The following is a 25,469-nucleotide window of genomic DNA, read 5'->3' on the forward strand; positions in this document are numbered from 1 at the left end:
GCCGATTATATGACATCTAAGGTATTTCAAGCTAAACTCAGCAAAAGCTGGTCAATCCAACAAAAATTGTCAAGCTAATTCTTTACCAAAAGCAATTGGCTCTATGGATCTGTGTACTTAGCTCTGAGTCAGAAGTATATCGCAGCAACCAGCGCTTTTCAAGCTCACGCAAAGCCCAGTCATCTAGAGGCAAACCGCAAGTTCCGGCTCGTTCGCGGTATAGCATGGATTGAGCATGATATTGAGACGCGAGTATCCTAAGAAAGCAAATTAATACGGCTCTCTTCATGCCTGTACTTATATGAGTCATGAATATGTGCATAAATGACAACATCCAATATATTTTCTCTTAAATTACATGATAATGTAATTGTAATGTAATGATGGATTCATAGAAATCCACAAAAAATAGTAATTCATAATATCACAGCAATGGCAATTCTTGTACGGGTACAAATAGGCATCCGTACCAGACTAAACTTTCTCTCTAACAAGCCTAAGATTGATGTGGTATCTGGTTCAAAGTTGTGAGGAACTTGAAGTAGACTGTGTAGACCAAATCACCCATTTGATTTTTAACTCATCAGGGATTATAATCCACTACTAACTTGTATTATGCTCCGCTGTCGAAAATCTGCAAAATATTTAAAGTACGTACATAAGTTGCCTTTTATTTTTCGGGAATTGGCAATCCTAGTGTTGCAATCTGGTAACTCACAACTTTATCGTAAGTTTGAGATTTTTGATAATATACATATGTATAAGCTCAGTACGTTTTGACAAATGAGCGCTATTTCTGTGGTTTACAGTAACTTAGAATATTCAATTCGATCAAAAAATGAAATAAAATCATCAAAATCATCACTTTTTTGCAACTTTTGACGTGGATTAACTCAGCAACAATGCATCGATGAATCTAATTCAGTTTTTGGCAATGAAGCTCCATCAAGGGCCAGTCTTTACCAATGATATGGTGAATTCATATCGCTGCAAGACGAATTTCGAGAAGATTGTCCAAAATCTGTTGGTGTTTCAAAAACAATTGATGCTGTGCACAAACTGATATTGCCAGATCGTCAAGTTAAATCTTTGTGAGAAGTGTGAAAGTCTTAAAATCTCATAAATAGCCTAGTATAAGAACTAAAAAAGCCACACCCTGGTTGAATTTTTAACAAAATTAAAAAAAAAACATTTTTTGTCTCCAAAGTTACTTTTTCATAACAAAACTGTTTCTAGATATGAATCGAGTGTCGACAGAATTGTTGTGTTGTGCGCGTAGACCAAATACCGAGTAATAGAGTGGTTCGAGCTCTGTTAACACTTCAGTGACTCTATCTCTACTCTTCTATATAAAGAAATACTCCTCTTGGCATCATAAAATATATTAAGTTAAAAATTTAAAAAATTTTCCTTCAGTTAAGTCCCAAAAGAACCGCCCTGTTGCAATAAAACCATACAATAAATTTGAAAACCAAACGACTTGTTTATTTGTCCGCCTATTCGACACATGTTGACGATTCGTAACGTAACGAAAGCCCATAATAAATTCATCAAAAGTATGCCAATGCCTCAATCATTGAAATATCGGCAAGCGAATGCTTTGATATGCCATACAATGTTGCAAACCGTTACAGATATGCTGATGCGCGTGCGTAAAGTATGTCTAAATATGCAGCGATGCAGATGGACCAACAAGTGATGCCGCATTATGTTTTTGAATGGAGTATATACCATATGAATATACATACATACATATGATAGACATACTTGTATATATGCTTATTCGTATATGAAACACTTTGTAGTGGTGAGGCAACATAAAAAGCTGCGACTCGGACAGCATAACAAAAAAAAATATGAATAATTGCACACAACAGCTGGCGGTGGCGCTTTTGAAAATAAATACACATATATACAAATACTCAGATATAAACATACATACATATATGTATGGGGTATTTCAAAAGCAACTCATTGAAAAGCCATTTTTTTGCACATTGTTGCATTGTCCGCAGACCTATTTCGCGTCTTACAAATAGTTCAACACCGCAACAACAGCAACAGCAGCAGCAGTGTTAGCAACAATGTATCAAAAAGCAATCAGCAATTCAAAACAATTGGGCGCAAAATGACAAACACATTTAATGAGACAATAGATTCCCTTACTTTAATATAAGTAATATAAAAAAATAAATAAAGAAAAATAACAAATAGAAATTAAAAAAAAATTAATTACTCAAAAAATAATATTAAAAAAATCGAAAAATATCAAAAAAAAATATTATTAATTCTCTATACTTAAAAAAAAAAAATAAAATATAAAAAATCCAAAAAATTAAATTACTCAAAAATCAATAAAAAAATGTTTATAAGTCAAAAAAAAAATATTTAAAAAAAATAAAAAAAAATACTATTTTTAATTTTCGGAAGAAATGCCACGCTTTTATTAAAAATTAATAAATTTGCTTTATTTTACATTTTTATTTCCTTAATTAGCTTTATATAATCGGTTATTTACTTGGCCATTCGAGTCCATTCATATTGAAATAAATGTCTAAATTTATGTTAATGACAACATACAACTTTTATTATGCTCTTTAGACTTTATGGTTGTCAAGCGACATCAAGAGATCGCCATAAATGTTCAGTGTGTCGTAGCTTGTCGCTGTTGTTGCGCTGCCAATAGTCTTGCATCATAATTTTCCATTTCTTCATGCATTTTCTTTTCTTGCCTATATTGGCAGTACAACGCCGCGCTTTGTATATAAGCCGCTATGTTGTTTTTGTGGCGCAAATGATGCAAGTGTAATTTTAGCCATTTCGTTCGATTACTGCATGTTGCAAGTAACGTAATCGATTCTTACTGACTTTATTTTCAAGGTTAGAAAATTTGTATTTGCATACAGTTATGAACGATTTTTTTAAGGAATTATATTCGTGGAAGTTTTATATAGTTTACATTAGGTTGCAGAGAGTTTTGTTAGATGACAACTTCTAAATACTCTGATTGCATTTATCATACACCACAAATTTATCGAAGATTTATAAACAACTTTCCACCTAAAAACATCGGTCATTGGAACCTATATTTATGATTCGAAGTAAAGTCTCCAGACCATTATAAAGTTAAGTTCATATTGAGCAAATTTTATAAAATTCACCACCTCATTTTTGTAAACAAAAGATGCGAACATACGGTATATTCTTCCAGTGAGCCTCATTCACGCTCCCCAACGGAATGGGCTCCGTTGAGAAAGTACAACACTATCATATTAGTCTAGTGGACTCTACGTCACCTGAACAGACATGCTTTTCTATTCGGTCAAATACTCTCTTTTTAAATAAATATTTCACAGGACTATTTACGATCTCTCGCGTCAAGTTCAGAAATTGTGTCTAGATCAGGCCTTGGCGGTGTAAGCAAGGTGCAAAACGAGGGCAGAGGTATATATCTTTCTCTGACTTACTTTGTTTGCGATGCGTGGAGAGGGAGGAATATTTAATATATACTTTTGCTATTGCTGAGGTGAGAAGTTCACTGAAGATACAACTCAATATGATGGTCAAGAATGAATAAAAGCGGACCAGGATATCAGCCTCAAAGTCGTTGGGAAAAGTGGCTGTTACAACCAGCGGACTTAGCGAGTTTACTTGCTGTGTCGCCATAGTCCACGTCTTCCTCTGTGAAAGAAGCAGTTCACAGCGGCTCTTTTATAACGTAAATCTGCCACAATCCTTGAAAACTCGGATCCTCGAAATCGTTGAAAGCATTGACACAATCAAAGAGGAAGCTTTTTTGAGAAATTACTTCCACTTGAGGTTAGGAGGTTATTACGTTCTGGGCAGAGAACACAAAACTTCGCCATTTGGCTCTAACCATACCAGTAGTACATTCCAAGTGTAAACAGGTCAATTGGGTACACTTGGCATTCATTGGATTTTTATACGCTTAACTACAATAACTACCATATCCATGTCGCCGTAGAACTCATACAGTTAGAGGTTCCATCTTCTTCGATATGTATAGCCTACGTAGACGGCTTCAAAAATCTTGGGAAGAACAGTTCTCTCGAATAATCCAAGTGCTTTTTAATCTCGGATCATCATCGTCCATCTTTCTGCGTCGTAAAATTGGACGGGAATAATGGGAGACGTATAGAGCGTAATTTTTGTTCGTTGAGAGAGGAATCTGCTACTCACTTTTCAACGAATCCCAAAGTACCACCTGTTGGCAGGAGTTATTCTGCGCGTATGCGGAATCATTGCAAATGTTGGAAAAGGCTTACAGTGATCCAGTTTTATAAAAAACAAAAGCCAACGATTGGTACAAATCCTTCAAAGTCGGTCGAGAGATCGTTGAAGACATGCCTCGTTATGGACGACCTTTGACGTCTTCAACTGATGAGAATATTAAAAAGAAGAAGAATATGGTGCTTGAAAATTGTTCTGCAAGAGAGCTCGACATCTCTCGCGAGTCTGTTCGAATGATATTTGGGTATGAAACACGTTCTTGCTCAACTCGTCCCAATAAAGCTGTTTTTTTTTTTTGTCAAAAACAGGTCTCTTTGGCCATACTTGAACGTACGAAATCCGATCGCACATTCATGGAGAGTATTATGACATGCAAAGAAGTCAACAATCATCGGAATGGAACCCGTTTTCGATCGATCGAAGAGATAAAGCAAAATTCGCTGAAAGAGCTCATGGCCATCCTAAAAAGTGCTTATGAAAAATGTTTCGCGAACTGGAAAAATCGTTGACTTAAGTACTTCTGTTATCAAATTGAAAGGTGAATTTTTGTTTTTAATTAATACTTCGCTTATTTTTCGAATCGGTAAATTTTTTTTCCGTAAGTTGGTAGTACTACATATTAGTGACATCTATGCTAAATGTATCGTCAAAATATTTATTAGTATTTGAGATACGCGTAGTTTTGTGAGGCTCTAAAAGCGAATTCTTCGATTTTTACTATGTCTGAATTTATTGAACAAAGAAGTGCGATAATATACCATATCATACTGCATTGGTTATTCGTGATCATTTCGCCACATTTTCAACAAATATCGTACCACCGCATTCGCACACTTTACCTTCGTGTAACTTACGGCTATTCAGCAATACGCCTGACCACTCCGAGGAAACCGTTTTGACTAAATTTAGTATATAAAAGCTGAATCGAAGAATGCTCTGATGGCCATCACGACGGAGGATTTTTCCAAGTGCTATGTAGACTGGAAAAATCGTTGACATAAGTGTATTGCAGCGGGAGGGAATTACTTTGAAGCAAATGGAATGGACAAAATTCACCTTTCAATTTGATCACAGTAGTATATTACATCTGGTGTGGATAACTTTGAAGGCGTCAAAAATATATTAATGAATAGTTTCTGGGTACTTTTTTCTCACAACGTATTATTTGATATACTAACATATATAAATATGAAGTTATATTTTTATCTACTTCTATCATATATTTCTCATATCATCTACTCGCCATAAATACCACTTATTTCCGCACGTTTTGCGTTAGTAAATCAATAAACAAAGTGTGTAATAGCCAAGTTCAAGTTTGTTTGTTGTACTTTATTTCCGACTTTTAACTTAACCTTAAAGTTAAGGAAGACATACAACAACAACCAACTGTGGTATTGTGTTTTTTTGCCCACTAAATCGTCGAAAGCCTCCAACTGTCAATACAGCGGCCCAAAGCGGTTGGTGCGTACTTACCTATGTATGAATATTCTACCTTCAAGCGTTTAACTAGATAAATAAGTAGCCGACGGCATTCCACAATTCAACGAGCAATTCAAAAGCAAGTAAAAAAACTTAAAAGTTAGTGTGTCAATAATTGATAAGTGCCTGCCTTGTGTGTGTGTTTGTCTACACTAATAGCGGTATAAATAAATAGACATATGTACTTTGTATAATTTTGAGCACATATTTGTTTAGCACACATATCCACTGGCCTACATGTGGGGCTAGCAAAGCTAGTAAGTATTTGGTTATGACCTTAGATCAAGGTGACGTGCGCAAAATTAACAATAATCGTTGTGAACACACACGTGGCACAAGCACAGCGCCTACTTGCGCTTAGAGAAGGCAGCTAAGCTAACTTCACTTAATTGTATGCGCTTCCAGTAGGAAATTGCAGGGTGTGTTCGGAATGGTATGTTTATGCAAATGCTAATGCGCAGACAAGCTGTAACGATTACTGGCACAACTACATGCGCAGACACAATTAACTGTTACGAAGTGGTAAGCAGGTGCCGTTGCATTTGGTTTTATTGTTGTAATGCCTTTCCATACATTTAAAATGGCACGACGCAGGTTAAAGTCTTTTGTTACAATTGCACTTGCTGCTAAAGCAGTTGAAACAACAACAACTGCAATAATAATAATAAAGCGGCATTACAAAAATATATAAGAATATGAAAGTAAGTTCATAAGTCCACTGTAAAGTTAGATTTTTAAAGGCGTTTATAAATAACGCGAACAAGTCTATATGAGTATTACTGAAGCGAGAATCAAAACAAAAATATGATGAAATTGTGTGCAGGAAATATTAAAAAGCAATATATGCAAATATAAGCATGCTAACAAATATACATATGTAAGTGGGCTTAACTCATGCCCTATCTACAATATAATCAAACCATTTGTATAGGATGGTTCATATAAAGTTAGTTATTTTGTTCTCTACCGTTGAAAAATCTATGTAGATATACTTTCATATCTCTGTGGAAGAAGTAATAATAGAATAAACAATGAAAAACGTTAATTTCCCCATAAGAATTTGATTTTAGTCCGTCAGTTGGTATGGTTTCAGCCCTGAAATCCAAAGCAGAAACCGTCGTGCCAACAAACGCTACTTTGTACTGAGTAGGTAATTGAGAAGTAAAGTATTCTTTCGACGAACAAAGACCAAACTCTACAAGTCTCTTATCATTCCCGTCCTGCTGCATGGTCCGGAGACATGGACATGCAGCCTTACGAGTATTCGAGAGAAAAGTTTTGCGGAAGATTTATGGTTTTTTCCGCAGGTATGGTATGGTTGTCAGATCTGATCAATTTCTTCTGCTGGTGAGGAATCATGGATTTATGGTTATCAGGGGGAAGCCAAAGCTCAATCAGACCAAAAAATGCCCAATCTAAGTTGGGTAGAATGTAAAGGTTATGCTGACAGCTGTCTTCGATTGCAGGAGTCGTGCATCAATGGTTCTTGCCAGAGAGTCCCTACTAACTGCAAATAATGCGCAATTTGCGCAGCATAATCCGCTAGAAACGCCCGGGTTTGTGGATGAACAGAAATTGGCTTTTACACCATGATAATGACCATGCTCACGCATTATTACTTGTACAAGAATGTTTGGCCGAAAACACATGGTGCCGCAGTCACTATATCCTGACCTGGCCCTTTGTGCTTTTTTCCCAAACCTGAAGAGGTCAATGCTACGATTGGATTGATCAAATTAGCTACTCGAAAATAAGTCCAGGTTGCCAAATGAATGAAATCGTGTGACTTTCAGAAGAGTTTAGTACATACAATATGGACAGCCCTTTATTTACCTGTATTTGAAGTTATTTACGTACATACATATATTTACGCTTTTGAATTGACAATTGTTGTTGTTTGAGATTTGCGCACATTTATAATATTTATTTGTACTGTAATTTGAGTATCTTCCCGCGTCAAAAATATTTGGATTTACTTTTATATTTAATGCCTTAACAAATAAACACAAGAATTTGTCATACCTTTACTTAATTATTTTTTATATGCCAAAGCTTTAGATAAGTATAACACGAAAAATAATAAATAAAAGTTTCATAGATATACGTACGTACATATGTATATTAGGGTGCTTCAAAAAAATTTTTTTTGAATTTTTTTTTTCAACCCTTACCCCCTCAAAATGGCACATCAAGTGCTAATTGAGCCCGATAGGGCTGCACTCCTACCTACCTACCCCCTCAAATGTTAGTGATTGACAAACAAAAAATCCTCCCTCAAGCCAGGCGCTGTAGCTCAACTCTGAGGGGTCGCTATTTTTTTGTTTTTAGGTTCCCATACATTTAACATAGGAATTTTCATTATTTCATTCAAACTAAAATTTCACCAATTAATTTTCATTTCCAAAAAATAACCATTACATATTCAGAAAGTTAACTTTTCATACTTTAAAAATTTCTGCGAGTTGAAAAAAAATTCAAAAAATTTTTTTCAAGCACCCTAATATGTATATACAAGTATGTATTTATGTGTTTAAAGTTTTCTGAAAATATCAAAATAACACTCTTCGGGTGTAAAAGTAGAATTGGCCAACACATAATGGAATTGAAGTAAAGTAAATAAATTCGGTTTTCCAAAACGAAGATAATGATATAAACTAGTGAAGCTATCATAATCAAATAGGTATAGAATACCATGAAATCAAAGCTCTTCAGTAGGTTAAAATTTATTTTTAATGAATTCAATTCGTTAATTTAATTATTGCTATCTAATTGATAAATTGTGTGAATACGCGAGCACTACTCAGATACTGCAACCCAAGAAGTGGCAAATTAAAAACCACTGAAGAATTAATTATTATTATTATTATTTTTTTTTTTAAACAACAGTTGATTTAGACTCAGGAGCCTTTCCACAAACATGAAAAATGTATTATTATGCATAGTATAGTGCCACAATCTTAAAAATATAATAAAATCATTTACTGATATACAAATTTCAGCATATTGCCAACATTGTTCATATGTATGTCAATTGTTGCTCCATAAAATAAATAAACTTTATATACATATGAATAAATTATAAATATGCATAGAATAATATATATATATGTATGTATATATGGGTATTTCGGTATTATTCATTAATATGCAAATTCATTAAGCACTGTTTTCAGCTTTGTCGCTTTAATAAAGAGGTGCGAAAATAACTTTTATTGCCAGCGATAGCAATTATTTGCAGGCATTTCACGTGTGTGTATGTAAAAATATTATCTTATCGCATTGAAAGTTTTGTTTGTCAATATACTGAAATGAGTTTTGCTAATTTTGCCATTGGCCATCTCTGCATTTATTACATTTTTTATCGACATGAGTCATATTCTGCGTTGGTTTGATGGGTCTGCATTGGAATTTTCATACAAGTAATTACTTGGAATATTTTATTGAATAACTGTTATTTATTCTACACTTGCGAAAACTTTTCAAATGGGTTATTAACAAAAATACCAACAGTTTACTGACTGCTCTCTTCCTAATAGGTTCTCAACCCCAATCTATGACTAAATAAAATAAATTAACAAACTTTTAGTTAGCTTTTTAGTCTTCAGAAATTTTCGAAAATCAAGTGTAGTTTACCATATTTGTGGGGCTACCAGCGAATACCAACTTGATACCATCCACCAAAAACTTTTTTGATTAGAAAAATTAGCAGACGAAGAATTTTTAGTACAAAATAAATTTATAAATCAGGACTTTACTAAAATTAATTATGAATAGGTTAGGTTATTCAGGTAGGCCAATGAGCCACGCATATACAAGTTTTGGTCCTTTGCGATACCAGATGGAGTTCAGTTAATAGGTCGATAAGGAGTAGTCATCGTTTAGGAACCCTGCGCTTGAGGCGAATTTTAACAGACTCTGTAGCCTCACTATCGAAACCTCCTCCAGTGTATCAGAAGATAGGGACTGCAGATGCTTACAGCGTAGTCTTGCCAATGACGGACAAGGGCACAACAGATGCTCTATGGTTTCCCTGGTTTCTAGACATTTCATGCAGTCTTCACTATCTGTCAACCCCATCCTGCGGGCGTGTGTCGCCACCATTATGATTAAAGACAGCGTCCAAGTTTTCAATGACAACTTCCCAAAAGGAATTAGAAAATTTAAAGGAAGAATGTATAATGTGCCTGAATTCGTAATCATTTGCATTGATTGTACATATACTACGTACATATGAATATGATGACATGAAAGACCTCTCTGATATTTCCCATCAATACAAATCAAACAGTGATCTGTCACAATTCGCTTGGGACCAGGTTCCTAGAGTGATAACCGAGGTTCGGGGATAATTGTAGCGAATTGTTCCAAAAAAATTTGGAAAATTCTTGCAAAGCAATTGGTCCGTCTGGGAAGTCTGTGCACTGGCGAAATTGTCTCCGCGATCTTTTCCCTCCACTTTTTCGTTTATTGCATGAGAACAAGATTAATAGCAGATAGATGGAGACCCCGACAGTACGGTATATTACGACTGTTTTTCCTAATACTCTTTTTTAGAATGTTCAAAATGATAGTTAGGCAGTTTCGTGAGGTCATCTAAGAAATGAAAGGGGAACTTCGTTTACAAAGTTTGGTAGTTCCATTTTTTTATGAAGTACCGTGCCACAATCTTATCTGTATTCAAGGCCAACATTCATACATATATATAAATCACATCATGATTATTGAAAGATTAAAAACTGTTAACTAAACTCAGGTAAAAATTATGGGCTGATAAAATATTTGAAAAAAATATCACGTAATTTTTTTTTTTATAAAACAAGGAACTGAAATATGTCTTCGTGTTTATATCTTTATAAATCCGATAGAAGTTTTTAAGAAATGTGATATTTTCTGCACATAAAGAAGACTAGCAAGAAAAGGTAATTAATTAAAGGAAAAATATTTCAAGAGCCTTTTCAGAATTACAACTTAACAGACATTTTCGGGTAAAAAACAGACGTTTTTCAACAAATTTTTCTCATATAAAAGACTAAATATTTTAATAAAATTCATTATTGTTTCAAACGAGCAATTTTATTAAATAAATTTTGAAATTTTTGGAAAAAATAATTTAAACTCGGCCATTGCGACGGCATTTCCGGTAACTCCTCGGAAAAAAGATACGCCCGCGTTGCGAGGATAACTTCTTTCAAGATCAGCTAAAGTGAAAAAATAAGTGCTTTTGGTTAAAAGAAGAACTTGAACGAAGGAAAAAAACTGAAAGTTAGATTTTTGGCAGACATTTTTACAAAATAAAATTAAAATCAGTGATAATTTCGCGATTTTTTTTCAAATAGTTGTAATGGAAAAAAATCCTTCACTCAAGTCTTCGAAAATTGTATCTCAAAGACCTGTGTAAAATTTTATGAAGATCGCTTGAGTAGTGCTCAAGAAACCTTGCCAACCGACTTCAAAAACACTGTTTCGTGAAAAACGTTTTTAAAGACGACGCACTTAGCCTAGCTAGCCTCGAGCATATAAGTTCTCAAGACTATATCTCCGAAACTAATACGCGGATCAACCTTAAAATTTAGGACAATATTCTAGAGCTGTTCTAGAATTTAATAAGATAATAAAAAACTTGATTTTTGATACCCGTAAACCCATGTAACCACTTACATTTTTTAAATGTCTCAAGAAAAATAATTCTCAGCAAATGTCTTCTATTGACCTTAGACACTCTGACTGAACAAGAAAAAATTTTTTGATGAACTTTGTCTGTCCAACAAAAACGACCAACCATTTATCATAAAACTTCGACAAATTTGTTGCAATTGTCAACAACATTGTTTGTGATTTGTATGCTGGTATGGGGTTATTAATTTTTTTTCCAATCGGAAGGAAATGCTGCAACAAGCGCCAGTCAAGCGAAACAACAAAGAACAAACAACTTCAAGAAAAAAGTGCAAACATCGATGGAAGGTGAACACAAGTCAAAGCCCTCAGCATAAAGTCACAGACAAACGCTTAAACGCGACGAGCAACACACATACACACATAAAAGCATTGACGCACATTTATAAGATTGACGAGCAGCAACTAGAATTACATGAATGTATGTTTGTATATAAACAACAACAATGGCAACAGCAGCCATTTAAGCCGTGAATCATAAAGATTGCTGACAAACGTTGTTGTTGTGTCCACACGCCAGCCAGTGGCTTTGAGTATCAGCGCTGAGATTGTTAAAATTTTTTGTTATCTCTCATTGCTTGTGTTGCGGTTATGCGGTTAATGCTAATGATGAGTAAGACACCAGCGTAAGAAAAGACATTACAACAACAACAAAGCGAGTAGCAGCGGCAGAAGTCAACGTTGAAGACGAGCGGCCATTAAATGCTGCAGCAGCGGCAGCAACATGGCAAGTGAGGGCAACAGCATCGGCAAAACAATAACAAGCACACACCTATACAACAACAACAACAACAAGAGTCAACAATATGCTTTGAGCTAGTGACTCGAGCATCGATAGAATGCAGGCACAAAGCAACAACACAAACAAACACACCTAAATGAGTTGAGTTGGGCGTAGGGCGGGTTGCGCTGTGCGGGGGGAAACAAGTTACATTTTCCTTGTGAGCGCGTAGCAGAGCAGAACACAAAAAGCGGTTAAACCAGTTTCGGTACGATACACTCACTTTTTTGGTGCGACTATGGATACAAGCCCAAGTACTTACATTTACTTCACGTTTGTATATATGTTTGTATGTATATAGTGTATATACTTGTATATACTGCCAGTGCCTGTGTACTCGTGCGTCTTCAACTGTTGGTTTTCTTAGCGCTTTGTTCTTTTGTTGCTTTTCAGGCTGGTGTCTTCCTTTGTTTCGACCGTCTTTGATGCTGCGCGCGCCCCGGCCGCTCCTACACGCTCGCCGAGGCGAAACAACAAAGCCTGCGCTTAAGCCAGTCCCAACTTGGCTAAGACACTTCCTTGTTTTGCAGGCTAAGTGCTCTTTGTGGCAGCTGCCTGTATTCGTCTGCATTTCACTAAGTGACTTTCCTTTGTCTTTAAGTAGTTTGCATGCGAGCACGTACCGCCGCACATTTATGGATCTGGGATTGCGTGTGTGCGAGTGTATGCCAAGAATGTTTGCTATTGTTGCAATGACTTCGATGAACTGGAAAAAAACATACCGCTTCGTAAACAGACGACTGCTTAACCCATTTGGGGTAAATTTCAATTGCGTGCTCTCAAAAATAAAAGGTTCTCACAGAATTTATAAAGAGAAGATAGACTTGAAGGTGTTTGAGAACAATTTTTTGAGAAAGCTATGTGTTATCTCCTTCTTAGTAAATCCCTGGAGAGACTAATGAACTGGTATATAAGGGGGCGCATTCCAAGGGATCATTTATGAGGATTGCATTGATGCTTATTGTAAAGGCAAGTCAATAAAATACTGCCCTTCAGAATACCGTGTCATGACTTGAGGAACCCATTAGAGTTAAGGAATTCGCTGTTGGATCCTTCCTTAATATAAAGGGGCATTCAATAACGTGCTGCCGGAAGTAGTCGTAACAGCTCTGGACGGTCTTGGGGTTGAATTAAACTTCAAACACCTCATTTTCAGTCTTCTGTGCGAAAGCGTACTTGAAACGGAATGAAGAAACTCTCTACGAAATGTGAGTAGGGAAACCCCACAAGGTGGAGTTCTCTCTCCCCTTCTATGGATCCTGGTCGTTAATGACCTGTTTAAAAAACTTAAAGATCGTAGCCTTTGCAGACGATGTGGCGCTTATGGTCAAAGGAAAGTTCCTGAGTACCGTTTATGAATTGACGCAGGGGTATATCAACGTCGTAACGAATTGACGCAGTCGCAAACGGTCTCGCCATCAACCCAAATAAAACCAAGATTATTTTATTCAATCGAAGATACAAAATCCCGGCGGCAGCGCTGCTGCAAATGGGAACATCCGTCTGCAACCACCGGATACAGTGAAATATCTTGGGCTCAGCATGGATAAGAAACTTTCATGGAAGCCAAACATCAAAGAGAGAGCAAAAAATGTATCAATTGTTTTGTACTGCTTGTAGAGGAGCCATTGGAAAATGGTGGGGTCTCTCACCGAAATGTTTCTCTGGCTTTACGACGCCATAGTCAAACCTATTATGTTCTATGGAGTTTTTATGTGGTGGAGGGCTCTAGAAAAGACCACACTTGCAAAGACACTCTAGAGCGTTCAACGAGCGGCGCTGATCACCATGTGTGGTGCACTAAGGTCCACTCCAACCATGATACTTAACGCCATCTTGCACATGTTGAATGTGTATGGCTGCGAGAGTTGCCATCAGACTCAAAGATTCTGGGTTTCTAGAAGAACACGTGTCTGAAACCTTGTAAATCGTCAATTACTTTGAATTCATACCGGATCACTTGGACCATGAAATCGCCAAACCGAACTCTGGTGTCTCTCTCTCCGCCCGTATACCGACGAGGGAGCTGTGGGTGGAAGAAGTTAAAGGACTACATTTAGTGGGCTGCGAGCGATCTTTGATCAGCTATCTAACTTGTATTATCTTGTATTATCTACTAATTTTTCATCCACTGATTATTATGTGAGTTAAAGCCTAGAAATAAGAGCATCCATTGTCTAACTTTTGCAAGACCGAGGTTCAAACATCTTAGTAGTCATAAAAAAATTAGTGTTAGGCTTAATACTCTTCGTTTATTTATCATGGTCTTTACGATCAAGTCAGGAGTTTTAGGTATCTCAACGTACCGGCGTTCTAAGCTGTCCAAGTGAGCACCCTTTTGACGCTAGCAAACGGGATCGGCCCGGACTGACATATGAAACGGCTTGGTGCATTTTACCTCGAGATCTTAAATTGTACAAAAGCTCCAAGAAAAGAAGATCCGACGTTTCCGAGCCAAATTTTGTTCAGCCACATTTGGGACGATGAATAACCTAAAGAGATTCAAGAGCTGCCATTTCATCTAGAAAAAAAATGGCTTGGTGTGGTTTGTGAGCCGGTAGAATCATCGGTCCATGTTTTTTCAAAAATTATACCGATGAGAACGTAACCATCAATGACGACCATTGTCGCGCCATGATAACCCAGTATTTGATGCCTGAAATTGAAGCTCGTGATCTCGGCAACATTTGGTTTCAACTAGACGGCGCCACTTCTCAAGCATCGCCTCAATCAATGGATTTATTGAGAGAACGCTCCGGTGAGCAGATAATTTCAAGTTTTGCCTTGAAGCAAACCATCACCCATGTCATTCCCTAATTACCTATCGAAATACTCGAACGAGTCATCGAAAATTGGATTCAACGGATGGACCATCTGAGACGTAGCCGCGGCCAACATTTTTAAGAGATAATATTTAAAGAATAAATGTCCAAGGATGTTATTTCGAATGATAATAAGCGTTCCTCAGTAAATTTGAAGTTTCTGTGTTTTCCCTCCAAAGAAGTAGAGAACCTCGAGGTGGATCACCTTTTATAAACATGTTCATATAAGGGTTAAGGCATGTTGTACCTACAGCACATTGATACATGACTCCTTGCATGTGGGGAGTCAAGACAGTCTTGGCCTGTTGGTGTAATTGGTGAAAGGCATAACCACAACCGCATAAACCGTTAGTGAATGTATCCTCTGTCGCCAAGGTGTTTACACGTAATGCAGTTAAGCGGAAGTGACCTAAATGAAATGAAATTCCTTTTACTTCACACAACATAAACTGATTTAAGACGCTGCCTTTCTTTTAACATTAACCACCAAGTTGTTACACTTAACAAAAACTGCAAGCGACATTGCACTTCATAAACACATACATACAGAGGAGTAAGTGCTTTGCTACGCGCTGCAATTTTAATGCAATAAATGCGCTTGAAAACCGCAACCGAATAATTGATCTAATAACAGTTTTGCCAGCAATTGTAAACAAACCGTAATGTCATGGTATGCAACTATATAATTTATAATATTTTTATATTATTTTTTTGCACGACTGCATACGCGGCTAACAACTCCAGGTAATATTCACGCTGAGTTGGAGTTCATTTCAATGTTCATGCTTAAGCAGCAGAAGCTTTCAAAGCCAGCACTATATAATTTTCAGTACACCGATGTACGTTTCTAAGTCTTTATTGTTTGTGTATGTGTGTGTATATGTATGTGTATGAATATAGGCGTTTAAGCGGCGTTCAACATTTAACTGATTTTTAATGAGCATCTGAACTAGTGCATGTCTATCTGACAAGGTGTAAATGATTGCAGCCGACGGCGAAGCGCGCAGCAGAACCTGCGATTATTTGTGCTTATATGTAGATAATTACATACACATTACAAATTTGTACATTACGAGTATATGTGTGTAGGAAATGCCGACTAATTAAAAGGAAATGCAAGTAACAGTAATGAAAATTAAGCAGCAATCGCAATGCCTTTTACTGTAAGCCCAGCTTGCCTACCGACCGGTAGTTACCGTTTGTTGTATAATACCAGACTATAATTAATTTTGAGTAAAGTATCCGTAAATGCTTGCTTAAAAATACATATAAACAAGCTTAAGCAGAAACTCATGCACAAGTACCTTAGCGTACAGCACATATGTACTTGCATATACATATAAATACATATGGTTGTAAGTATGTATGTATGTTTACTTCGATGACTTAAAGTCTAAGCTTGAAGACGATTACTAACGCTTAAGTAATATACTTATGACCACATAGATATGTATATGTAGATATTTGTGAAATTGTTACTATTACTTATTCTAGGTGAGTAAGTGTCTGAGCTAAGGTTCTGAAATAACCAAACTTAATCATGTTTTTTCTTATATTAAGACATTCTAAATAAACGTGACAACATTTTCATGAAAAATTAAGGAAATACCTATAACTTGTACATACATAAAGGGTTAGTAGGGACGCAACAAAAGTAGACCGATAGGCACAGTAAACGACTCCATATTTTACACGCTCTTCTGATATTTCTCTTCAGTAAGGTTTGCTATTTCATCATGGAAAGATATATGATCCAACAGCGAGTCGAAATTATTAAAATTAACCACAGAAATTTGGAGTCAGTGGCCTCAACTTTAAGAGCGTTACATCCACTTTATGGGCGTCATAAGCGTCCTGCCAGATCAACAATTGAGCGTTTAGTTGAAAAATTTTAATCCACAGGTACAGTAGAAATTGTTTCCATGCCAGTGAGACAAAGAAGTGCCCGTGGTACCGAGAATATTGCTGCCGATCTTGAACTATATCCTTACAAGGTCAAATTGACGCAATAACTGAAGCCGCTTGATTACCAGAATCGTCGTATGTTCGTGAATTGGGCTGAGCAACAACTTGAAAATGAACCGGATTTTCATCGATGATTTGTGATATTTACGGAGACGATGCTGTAGCAGTTCGTGTAGCACAATAATCGTTCGCTAGCTTCCGTTCTGGAAATATCGACTTATCGTTGAAAAAGTCGATGAAAATATGGAACAGATTGAACAGAATCGTCACATAAGCAGCCATGATATAACTAAAGAGCTTAACATTCGTCATCAAACGGGATTGAACCATTTAAAAAAGGCTGGCTACAAAAAGAAGCTTCATGTTTGGGTACCACGAATTAACATCTGCGATTCTTTGCTGAAACAAAATGAAATCGAACCATTTCTGAAGCGAATGACAACAGGGGACGAAAAGTGTATCAAATACGACAATAATGTGCGAAAAAGATCATGGTTCAAGTGTGGTGAAGCTCAACAAATGGTCGCAAAGACAGGATTGACGCCTCGAATGCTTATGCTGAGTGTTTAGTGAGATTGGAAAGGAATCATCCACTAAGAGCTGCTCCAGCCTGGTCGAACGATTGTTTTTACATTTTACTGTCAACAACTGATGACATTGAAGCAAGCAATCGAAAAAAAGGCCAGAACTGATCAACAGAAAGGGCTTCGTCTTCCATCAGGACAACGGTAGACCACACAGATCTTTGATGACTCGGCAAAAACTGGAAGAGATTGGCTGGAAAGTTTTGATGGAACCATCATAGAGCCCTAACTTGGACCATCGGACTACCACTTGTTTTGGTCAATGCAAAACCCACTTAATGGAGTAAAGTTGGCTTCAAGAGCAGCCTGTGAAAATTACCTTTCGCAGTTTTTCGCCGAGAAACCAGAAAAGTTTTACACTGATGGAAAAATGCCAAAAAGTAGTCGACCGAAATGGTATATATTTGGTTCATTAAAGTTCATTATAAATATAAAAAGAAATAAGTTCAAGTTTGATTAGAAATACGAAAATACTTTTTCCCAATATTATCTTAATTGTCGGCTATTTAACGAGCGGCCCTTTTCTCATCGAAAACACTTATTTAAATCGGTTAATTTTACCACATTTTTTGTTTCTAAGACATTATAAAGCATTATTTTCTAAATTAAAAAAAAAATTATATAAACATGTTTGCGTAAAAAGTTTAATTAACCAAACCTTTTGCTAATCATCCGATTAAGTAAAAGTGAACTTTGCTTTGCAACACATTTCACATAACGTGCAATACAATTTTCGCTGGGTAATTTTCGATTATTCTCCACGGGCTTACATAAAAGTGAAACAGCAGTAGATTTGTTTGTATGTATAGTATGTCTGCATATCTTGCTCAACCCGAAATTAAAAGCTAATTAAAGCAATTAAATTGGTTTTCGAAAGTGGAACAAATGAGGCTGTTTAGAATGACTGTGGGATAGGTATACTAAATTAAATTGAACTCAAGCGATTGAGTTTTAAATACTATGAATTACAACAAAAGAAATTATTTTTAAATTTTTTTTTATTTTTTTCATTTTTTTTATATATATTTTTTTTTTATTTTTTTTTAATTTCGATTGAAAGCTTTGCTTTTTTAGTACCAGTCGTAGTGATTGAACGGAAAAATTGCCTATAACATATAGAATTTCGTCATTTAAGACTTCTCAAGAATATAAATGTTGCTTATTAAAACTTTGAGTCAGCTGTGTTTACCGAATAAAATCGCTGATTCTGTATGTGGGATAAAATCTAAAATAGAAATTTAAGTTAGAAAATTTGTATTGAAGTGAAATTAAATTTTTCGAAGTTACTAATATTCAGTACAAAAATGAGGGTCTACTTAAAGGACAAAAATATATTATTTCGAAGCTTTAGTATAATTTTTTTTTTCGAATTTTGTTCCGAAAGATATTTTTTCAAAGCTTCATTTATTATAATTTTTTCATTTTTTTGGAATCTTTCGTCGAGTTTTAGCAACATTTTATGTATAATTAAGTCACAATTTATCCACCGTACAAATTTAAACTCATAAATTCACGAATTTTCAACACAACGTCAAAAATTTATCAACAGTTAATAAATATACACTCAAATATGCCGCTTTAAGCGGAAATAGGAAGCGGAATAGCAGCGTCTAAATACTTTTGCCGGTCAAATTGCTCGCAACAAATATGCTTAAATATAGATCACGCAAGAAAAATAGCAATAAAAAATTTAAAAACTGTAATAAATAGTTTTTCAATATCGGTGCCCCGCACGGAACTGCCACTTTGCAATATATTCATATTTTTCGCGCGTTTGTTTTGGCTCTCAGGTAATGTTGTTAATAAGAAAAACGTAGTCTATATACACACAGCACCGCATATATATTAATTCACATCATTAATGCATGTTTCTACGCGCATAATTATGTATTCAACAACATTGTTTATAATGCCAAAGTCTCACATAACGAAGATACACACACATGTGCACATATTTCTGCATGAAGCTTCGCATTATCACAGCTACTGAAGAGGCGAATATGCGAGCAAAATGTAAAAATCGTTAATCACATTATAATTTGTAGAAAAAAAGTAAAAAGCAAGAAAAAGCGTTAACTTTGACTGTGCCGCAGCTACTATACCCTTCACAAATACAAATATGCCTCTACAAGAACTTGACTGTGAGCGACCAGTTTGTATGACAGCTATATGCTATAGGAGACCGATTTGAACCATTTCTTCAGGGATTGTACTGTTATCTTTGAAAATAAGCTGTGGTAAATTTCGGAAAGATATCTCATCAAATGAAAAAGTTTTTCTTACGAGGACTGAATTTTGAGCAATCAGTTTGTATGGCAGCTATATGCTATAGTGGTCCGATCCGAATAATTTATTTGAATATTGTGCCACTTCTTTGGACAAAAATACGTGTCAAATTTCATAAAGATATCTTGTCAAATAAAAAAGTTTTTCCCACAAGAACTTGATTTTGATTTCAAGTTCAGTTTGTATGACAGCTACATATGTGCTATAGTGATCCGAACTAAAAAATTTCTTTGGAGATTGTGTATTTGCCTTGGAAAATAATCTTCGCCAAATTTTGTGAAGATAGCTTGTCAAATAAAAAGTTTTTCCCACAAGAGCTTGATTTTGATCGGTCAGTTTGTTTGGCAGCTATATGTTATATTGCTCCGATCTGAAAAAATTTCTTTGGAAATTGTATCTATGGCTTGGAAAATAATCCTTGCCAAATTTCGTGCGGATAGCTTGTCAAATAAAAAAGTTTTCAATACATGGATTTGATTTTTATTGGTCAATGTATGACAGCTATATGCTATAGAGGTCTGAAATCAACGATTATGACAAATAAGCAGCTTCTTGAAGAGAGAAGTACTTGTGCAAAATATCAGAACGATATCTCAAAAGCTTTTCGGCAAACTTAATATATCTGGTTTAGGGTATAACAAAGGAAAGAAACCGTATTTATCATTATTAGTTTATTAATTATAAAATCCGCTAAAAAGCGTAACCTTAATACGCAAGCCCTATATTAGAGCATTCAAATGAAAAAAGGCAAAAGTGTTGAAAATTTGTAAATTAGCCTCAGCTATTTGGGGCGCCGCCGGGTTAACAAGCAGAGCAGCTGTAAAATGAAGTAATTCCCAGCGGCACACAAAAGTATGTTAGTAATGTACCTGCTTACAAGTATGTACATATGTAACTAATTTTCGCAACAACACTAACGGTTATTTGGCATGTAGATACTTACTGTGCTATTTTATTTTTGGGCTTGGTCTCAAAACTTGCTGTACATGGCAAACATCCTCCCTACTGGAATACGATCCGTTTGCTTAGGCGCCGCCGTAAGCTTTCCAATAAAGCAGCTGTAAAGTAGTTAGTATTCGTTGCTAAGCGCTTACAAATTCGGGCATAGAAGTTTCACTTTTTTGGGACCAGCAAAGTACACTTGCCACACATTTGTATGCCTTTTTGTTTGAGCAGACTGTATGCATGTATATATGTATGCGTTATCCTTCAAACACTTCACATACAAACACACACTTGTAAATATGTATATAAACACTTGTATATCGCTTGCTGTTTGGCACGTGAGCTTTTCACTTTCTTTGTGGCCGACGGACACCGCCTTTTCGTAACTTAGCTGCACTTAGAGGTACACTGCAAACACACAGAGAAAACACTGTAATCAATTCCAACGCTTTACTTTTATTTTTTTTATATTTTTGGCTCGGTTTTATTGATTTTTGCAGGCGCAATGCAAATGTTTTTGATTTTGCTGCACAAATTGATTTGTACTGCTTGACTTGCAGCGCTCATGCGGCAGAAATCACAAATATAAAACCACCCTGCTTCACTTCTATACATGTATGTATGTATGTACATATGTATTTGTATGTATGTGGGTGTGTTTTATCAAGTATAGGAGTATCCTTGGATACTGAAAAGCAGCGACTTGACCACAAAACACAAAGCCGCCGCTATTGCACCTGTGTTTCTATTAAAAACAACAACAGCAGTTGACGCTTGTGAATGACAAACAGCCGCAACAACAAGAAGAACAACAAGCTGTTTGATAATAATAATAAGCACAAGTGCAATTTGCCTTTGACGTCGAATGTCAATTGCAGATATCAAGCGCTTTTACACACACACAAACACATATACACACATTTCTACATAAGATTTGCAACGACTCAGGGCCAGCCACGCACAGGTACTTAAGGTCGTCAATTATGGCAACTGAAGGCTCTGTGTCACTTGCCAACGTCACTGACTTTGTGTTTGTTGTAATTGTCGCACTGATTGCTATGACTGCAGCTGATAGCTGCTGCCGTTGGCATATTACTGCCTTTGTGTCGTCTTGCCTGCTTTATTTGCAACCCCTAATGGGCACTTAACTGCTATTACGCATTTCATTCAATAAATTTCAGCATTTTCTGCTTCTTTTTATATTTTGAAAACTTTAGTTATAATTGAAATTATTACACAAAATTTTATTTTTCCACAAACTGCGCTCGCTTCCTTATGTACACACACTGAATTTTTACAGGGCACAGGTGTTTTTGTTATTGTTGTTACTTCGTGCATTTAGCCGAATGTTTATGTTTGTATGCGCGCGCTTTTCCACTTCCGTTCACTCGTAGCCAATCGGACACACATGCATATCCGCGTTCGAACGACCAACCGACTTCAATACACGCTGTTCAATGAATGCTGGCTGGCGCTTGCCAGCTCTTCGTGTTTGTTTGAGAATGTTTTCAGTGCGCATTCGCTCGCTCTTTTCATTGATTTTTGTCAGTTGGGAGTTTCGGTAATGTCAACTGGCAGTGCCGCATGGGACAGGGTTGCCAACACCTTAAGTAAAGATTAGCCGGAAACGAAGCAAATAAAAGCGATATTCAAGTATTGATTTTTGTTGGAGTTTATTTCAATTAACAGGCGGAGTTTCGAGAGAAAGTAATCTCAAAGTATATTTATGTTAAGAAATTAATAATAAGGAATTATTTTTAATTTTTAGACATGCTAGATTTAAAGGTCTCACAGATGGCATTAGCTATGTTATATTATGGTTGACTTAAGATTCCTAAGCTCCGTTTTCTCAATGTCTGGTCAGCAACCATCTGTCAACTCTCTGTGTAACTCAATCAAGACTTTCTTTCGGAAAAGTTAACCAGAACGACCCTTAATATTTTAAGGAGATAAACCAGTGTGAAATCTGAAAAACTTATTTTTTTAGAATTGTTTTGGGAAGTAGGCCAGCAGTGGAAAGTGCTGTCAAAAGTAAGCAACTTCACTTCTATTAGGTGCCGGGACGTAAAGGCATCGTGGGTAATGATATAGTGGACGAGATTGCCAAGAATGATGTATGGCTAACACCCGAAAACGTGATCAACATTGGAAACGCATGCATTGTCTATACGACCCACATCACCGAGGGTAAAGAAAATCAAAACCCGAAGGAACAATCTACCTGCAAAATTCATATGCAAACCGGTAAATCCGAAGTAAACAAAATTCTTATTGGCACTTGTTAGGGACATGATTGGAATACTAACTGGTCACAGTCTTTTGTCGGCACACGGGCGCAGAATGAGGTTGACAGATCGAGAAGACTGCAGAAAATGTCTAGAGCAAGGCACCAAGGAAACTATAAGCATCTATTTTGCACTTGTTCCGCATTGGCCAGACAGGAGGAGGTAACCATAGTGAGGCTTGGAATGAAAAATCTATACAAAATTGAAACTTGTTCATATAAATTTCAGTTATATAAGTTCTAATCTTGTCTTAACGTCGGCTTATCATGACAATCGCTTGGAATGCTTATTCTAGCATGTGAATTACTAAGTACAAAACTTGTACACTTAATAACAAAGTAAGAGAGAGTTCTAAGAAAAAACAAAATGTTTGAGGCATCTTTCGTTGAAATTATATAAACCGTAAAAGTAGAATAATACTGTTTTTCACAACTCGAGTTTTACCAATTGTGGGAACAAGTCATAATTATGGATAAGGCAACACTACAAACCTTTGACTTGGCAGCACTGCTCGTTTGGTTATCAAACGTCAAATCCAATTTGTAAATAAACAAATAAGAGCAATTGAGTTGGAGCATTTTCTTATCAATTATTTACAAAAATAATGCAACAGAGTTGAAATTACATTTAAAATGCAAGTTAGCACTAATGACTATTATGAAGACAGCGGCCGAGAGGGGCAAATACGCTGCATTTTTCTCAGCGAGTTCCATGCGACGGCAGGTTGCAAAATTAGCTGCCAAGTGAGTTTCCAATAGAACTTCCATTTACTACAAATTATTTACATATGCCATATTTTAATATGTTAAACTACAGGTACCAGCTGATTATGTCAGCAAGGAAGTGTTTGATGCCATAAATGTTTATATTATCCCGAAGCCCCATCTGCAACGTTGCATACTCACAGTGAATGCGTTGGATATAAAAGTCGTCGGCTATCCAGTGGGCATTGAGAATCAACAGAAGTATGCACGTAATGCATTCCTATTTAATTTGTGCTTTGTTTGCGATTCATGGGCACGTTCGGTGCAGTATGAGCCGGTGGTCAAGAAATTGTCGGAGTATTTGGTAAATTTAACAAATCTTAACTATATTAAGCATTTGATATATGTATTATAGTTTTAACTATTGTTGTAGATAATGATGGAAGAAGAGTCATGCTTTCTATCGAAAGAGGGCGACCACAAGTTAAAACTACAAAAAATCTTTGAAACCGTAATCAAGGATTTGAATGAGAAGAAAGTTACTACTATTGTGGGTTAGTTAATTTGCTATCTATGTATTTTTTTATCACTTTAACTTTTTATTTAATACTTACAGAGGGCGACACCACTATTTACTTAAAAATTGTTATACATAAACCTGATCCACCTGTTGTTAAAGATCACATGGTGCCTTTACTGTTGGTCGATTTCAAAAATACGCCTTTAGACAAATGGGATTTGACCACGCAACAGGTAATCAGCTAAAAAATTAATATTTAAAATATATTTATCATACTCATATAATTATAGATATTCCCCTATATTAATGGCATCAATCATATTGCGCGCATTGCTGCCGAGGCTGACGTCGAAACCAATCTCGTAAAGTCGTGCATACAGAATTTAGCTTACTACGGTGTCGTACATCTACTGCCCATACTTAAATATAGCAACGTGTACATGTGCACACAACACTTGAAGAGTTTAATCAAGATGCCCTCACTGAGTCAAGCATGTCGCAAATATGTCGCGCTAAATTCCGATAAGACTCATCCATCTATACAGAAAGTCTTCCAATTTTATGCGTCCATGACGCACGGTGTGACGCTGCGCGCCATTTGTCAGCGTTTATGTCCACAAAATTACAATATCGATGAGCGAAAATTGGTTATATTCGGTTTACAGCATAAATTCATACGTTGCATTCACAAATATCCTGTCTTTACTGGTTCCGTGCCCTCCGGCAGGCAAAAAATGTATACTGGGCTTTCTAGTTTTGATGAGATTTGCTGTAAAACCGGTCTATCGCCGTTAGATATTGAAAGAGACATCGATAAGGATACAAATGTAACGGTGATATGGAAATAAATGGCTGAAATTATTGGATTTTGTTAATAATAAATATGTAATGTACTAAAACTGATTATTTCTTTGTTTTTGGGTTACTCACAACAGCTGTCACCTTTCTACCATTTTCTTTGCTTATAAAATTGTTACCACTCATATGAGTTTTCCATTTCTAATAGAGATTTAAAAAGAACGAATCGCTCAAATTGCCTCAACCAAGAGTTATGCCCAAGTTTTTCGCGAGACTTGTTTTATCTGGATCTGGATAATAAAGCCGGCCGTATTTCTCCACTTCAGTATTTGAAACCCTCGAACAGAATATCCAACCAGATTCCCGGAAACCG

At 36.1% G+C, this 25,469-nt stretch overlaps 2 protein-coding genes across 8 annotated transcripts in view; one reads left to right on the forward strand and one right to left on the reverse strand.

Annotated features, from left to right (window-relative positions):
- Positions 1-22,273, reverse strand: part of LOC120775009 — a 71,662-nt gene extending 49,389 nt beyond the window's left edge. For 2 of the 7 annotated variants that reach the window (XM_040104950.1, XM_040104949.1), the window contains exons 1-2: positions 22,026-22,272; positions 20,788-21,197 (exon numbers count right to left, since the gene is read on the reverse strand). The gene's annotated coding sequence lies outside the window, so the exon portion shown is untranslated. Of the gene's footprint in view, positions 1-20,787; positions 21,220-21,708; positions 21,728-21,751; positions 21,894-22,025 lie in introns of those variants that run through there. The other 5 variants (XM_040104944.1, XM_040104946.1, XM_040104947.1 and 2 more) reach the window with 5 other exon arrangements.
- A 1,344-nt stretch (positions 22,274-23,617) lies between these two features.
- Positions 23,618-25,201, forward strand: LOC120774432 (GATOR complex protein NPRL2). The gene is made up of 5 exons (XM_040104070.1): positions 23,618-23,817; positions 23,891-24,142; positions 24,212-24,332; positions 24,395-24,531; positions 24,589-25,201. The coding sequence occupies exons 1-5, from the start codon at positions 23,707-23,709 to the stop codon at positions 25,144-25,146; spliced, it is 1,179 nt and encodes a 392-aa protein (XP_039960004.1). The 5' UTR covers positions 23,618-23,706; the 3' UTR covers positions 25,147-25,201.
- The last annotated feature ends 268 nt before the right edge of the window (positions 25,202-25,469 follow it).

This window comes from Bactrocera tryoni, chromosome 4, assembly GCF_016617805.1.
Source record: "Bactrocera tryoni isolate S06 chromosome 4, CSIRO_BtryS06_freeze2, whole genome shotgun sequence".
Classification (NCBI taxonomy): Eukaryota; Metazoa; Arthropoda; class Insecta; order Diptera; family Tephritidae; genus Bactrocera; species Bactrocera tryoni.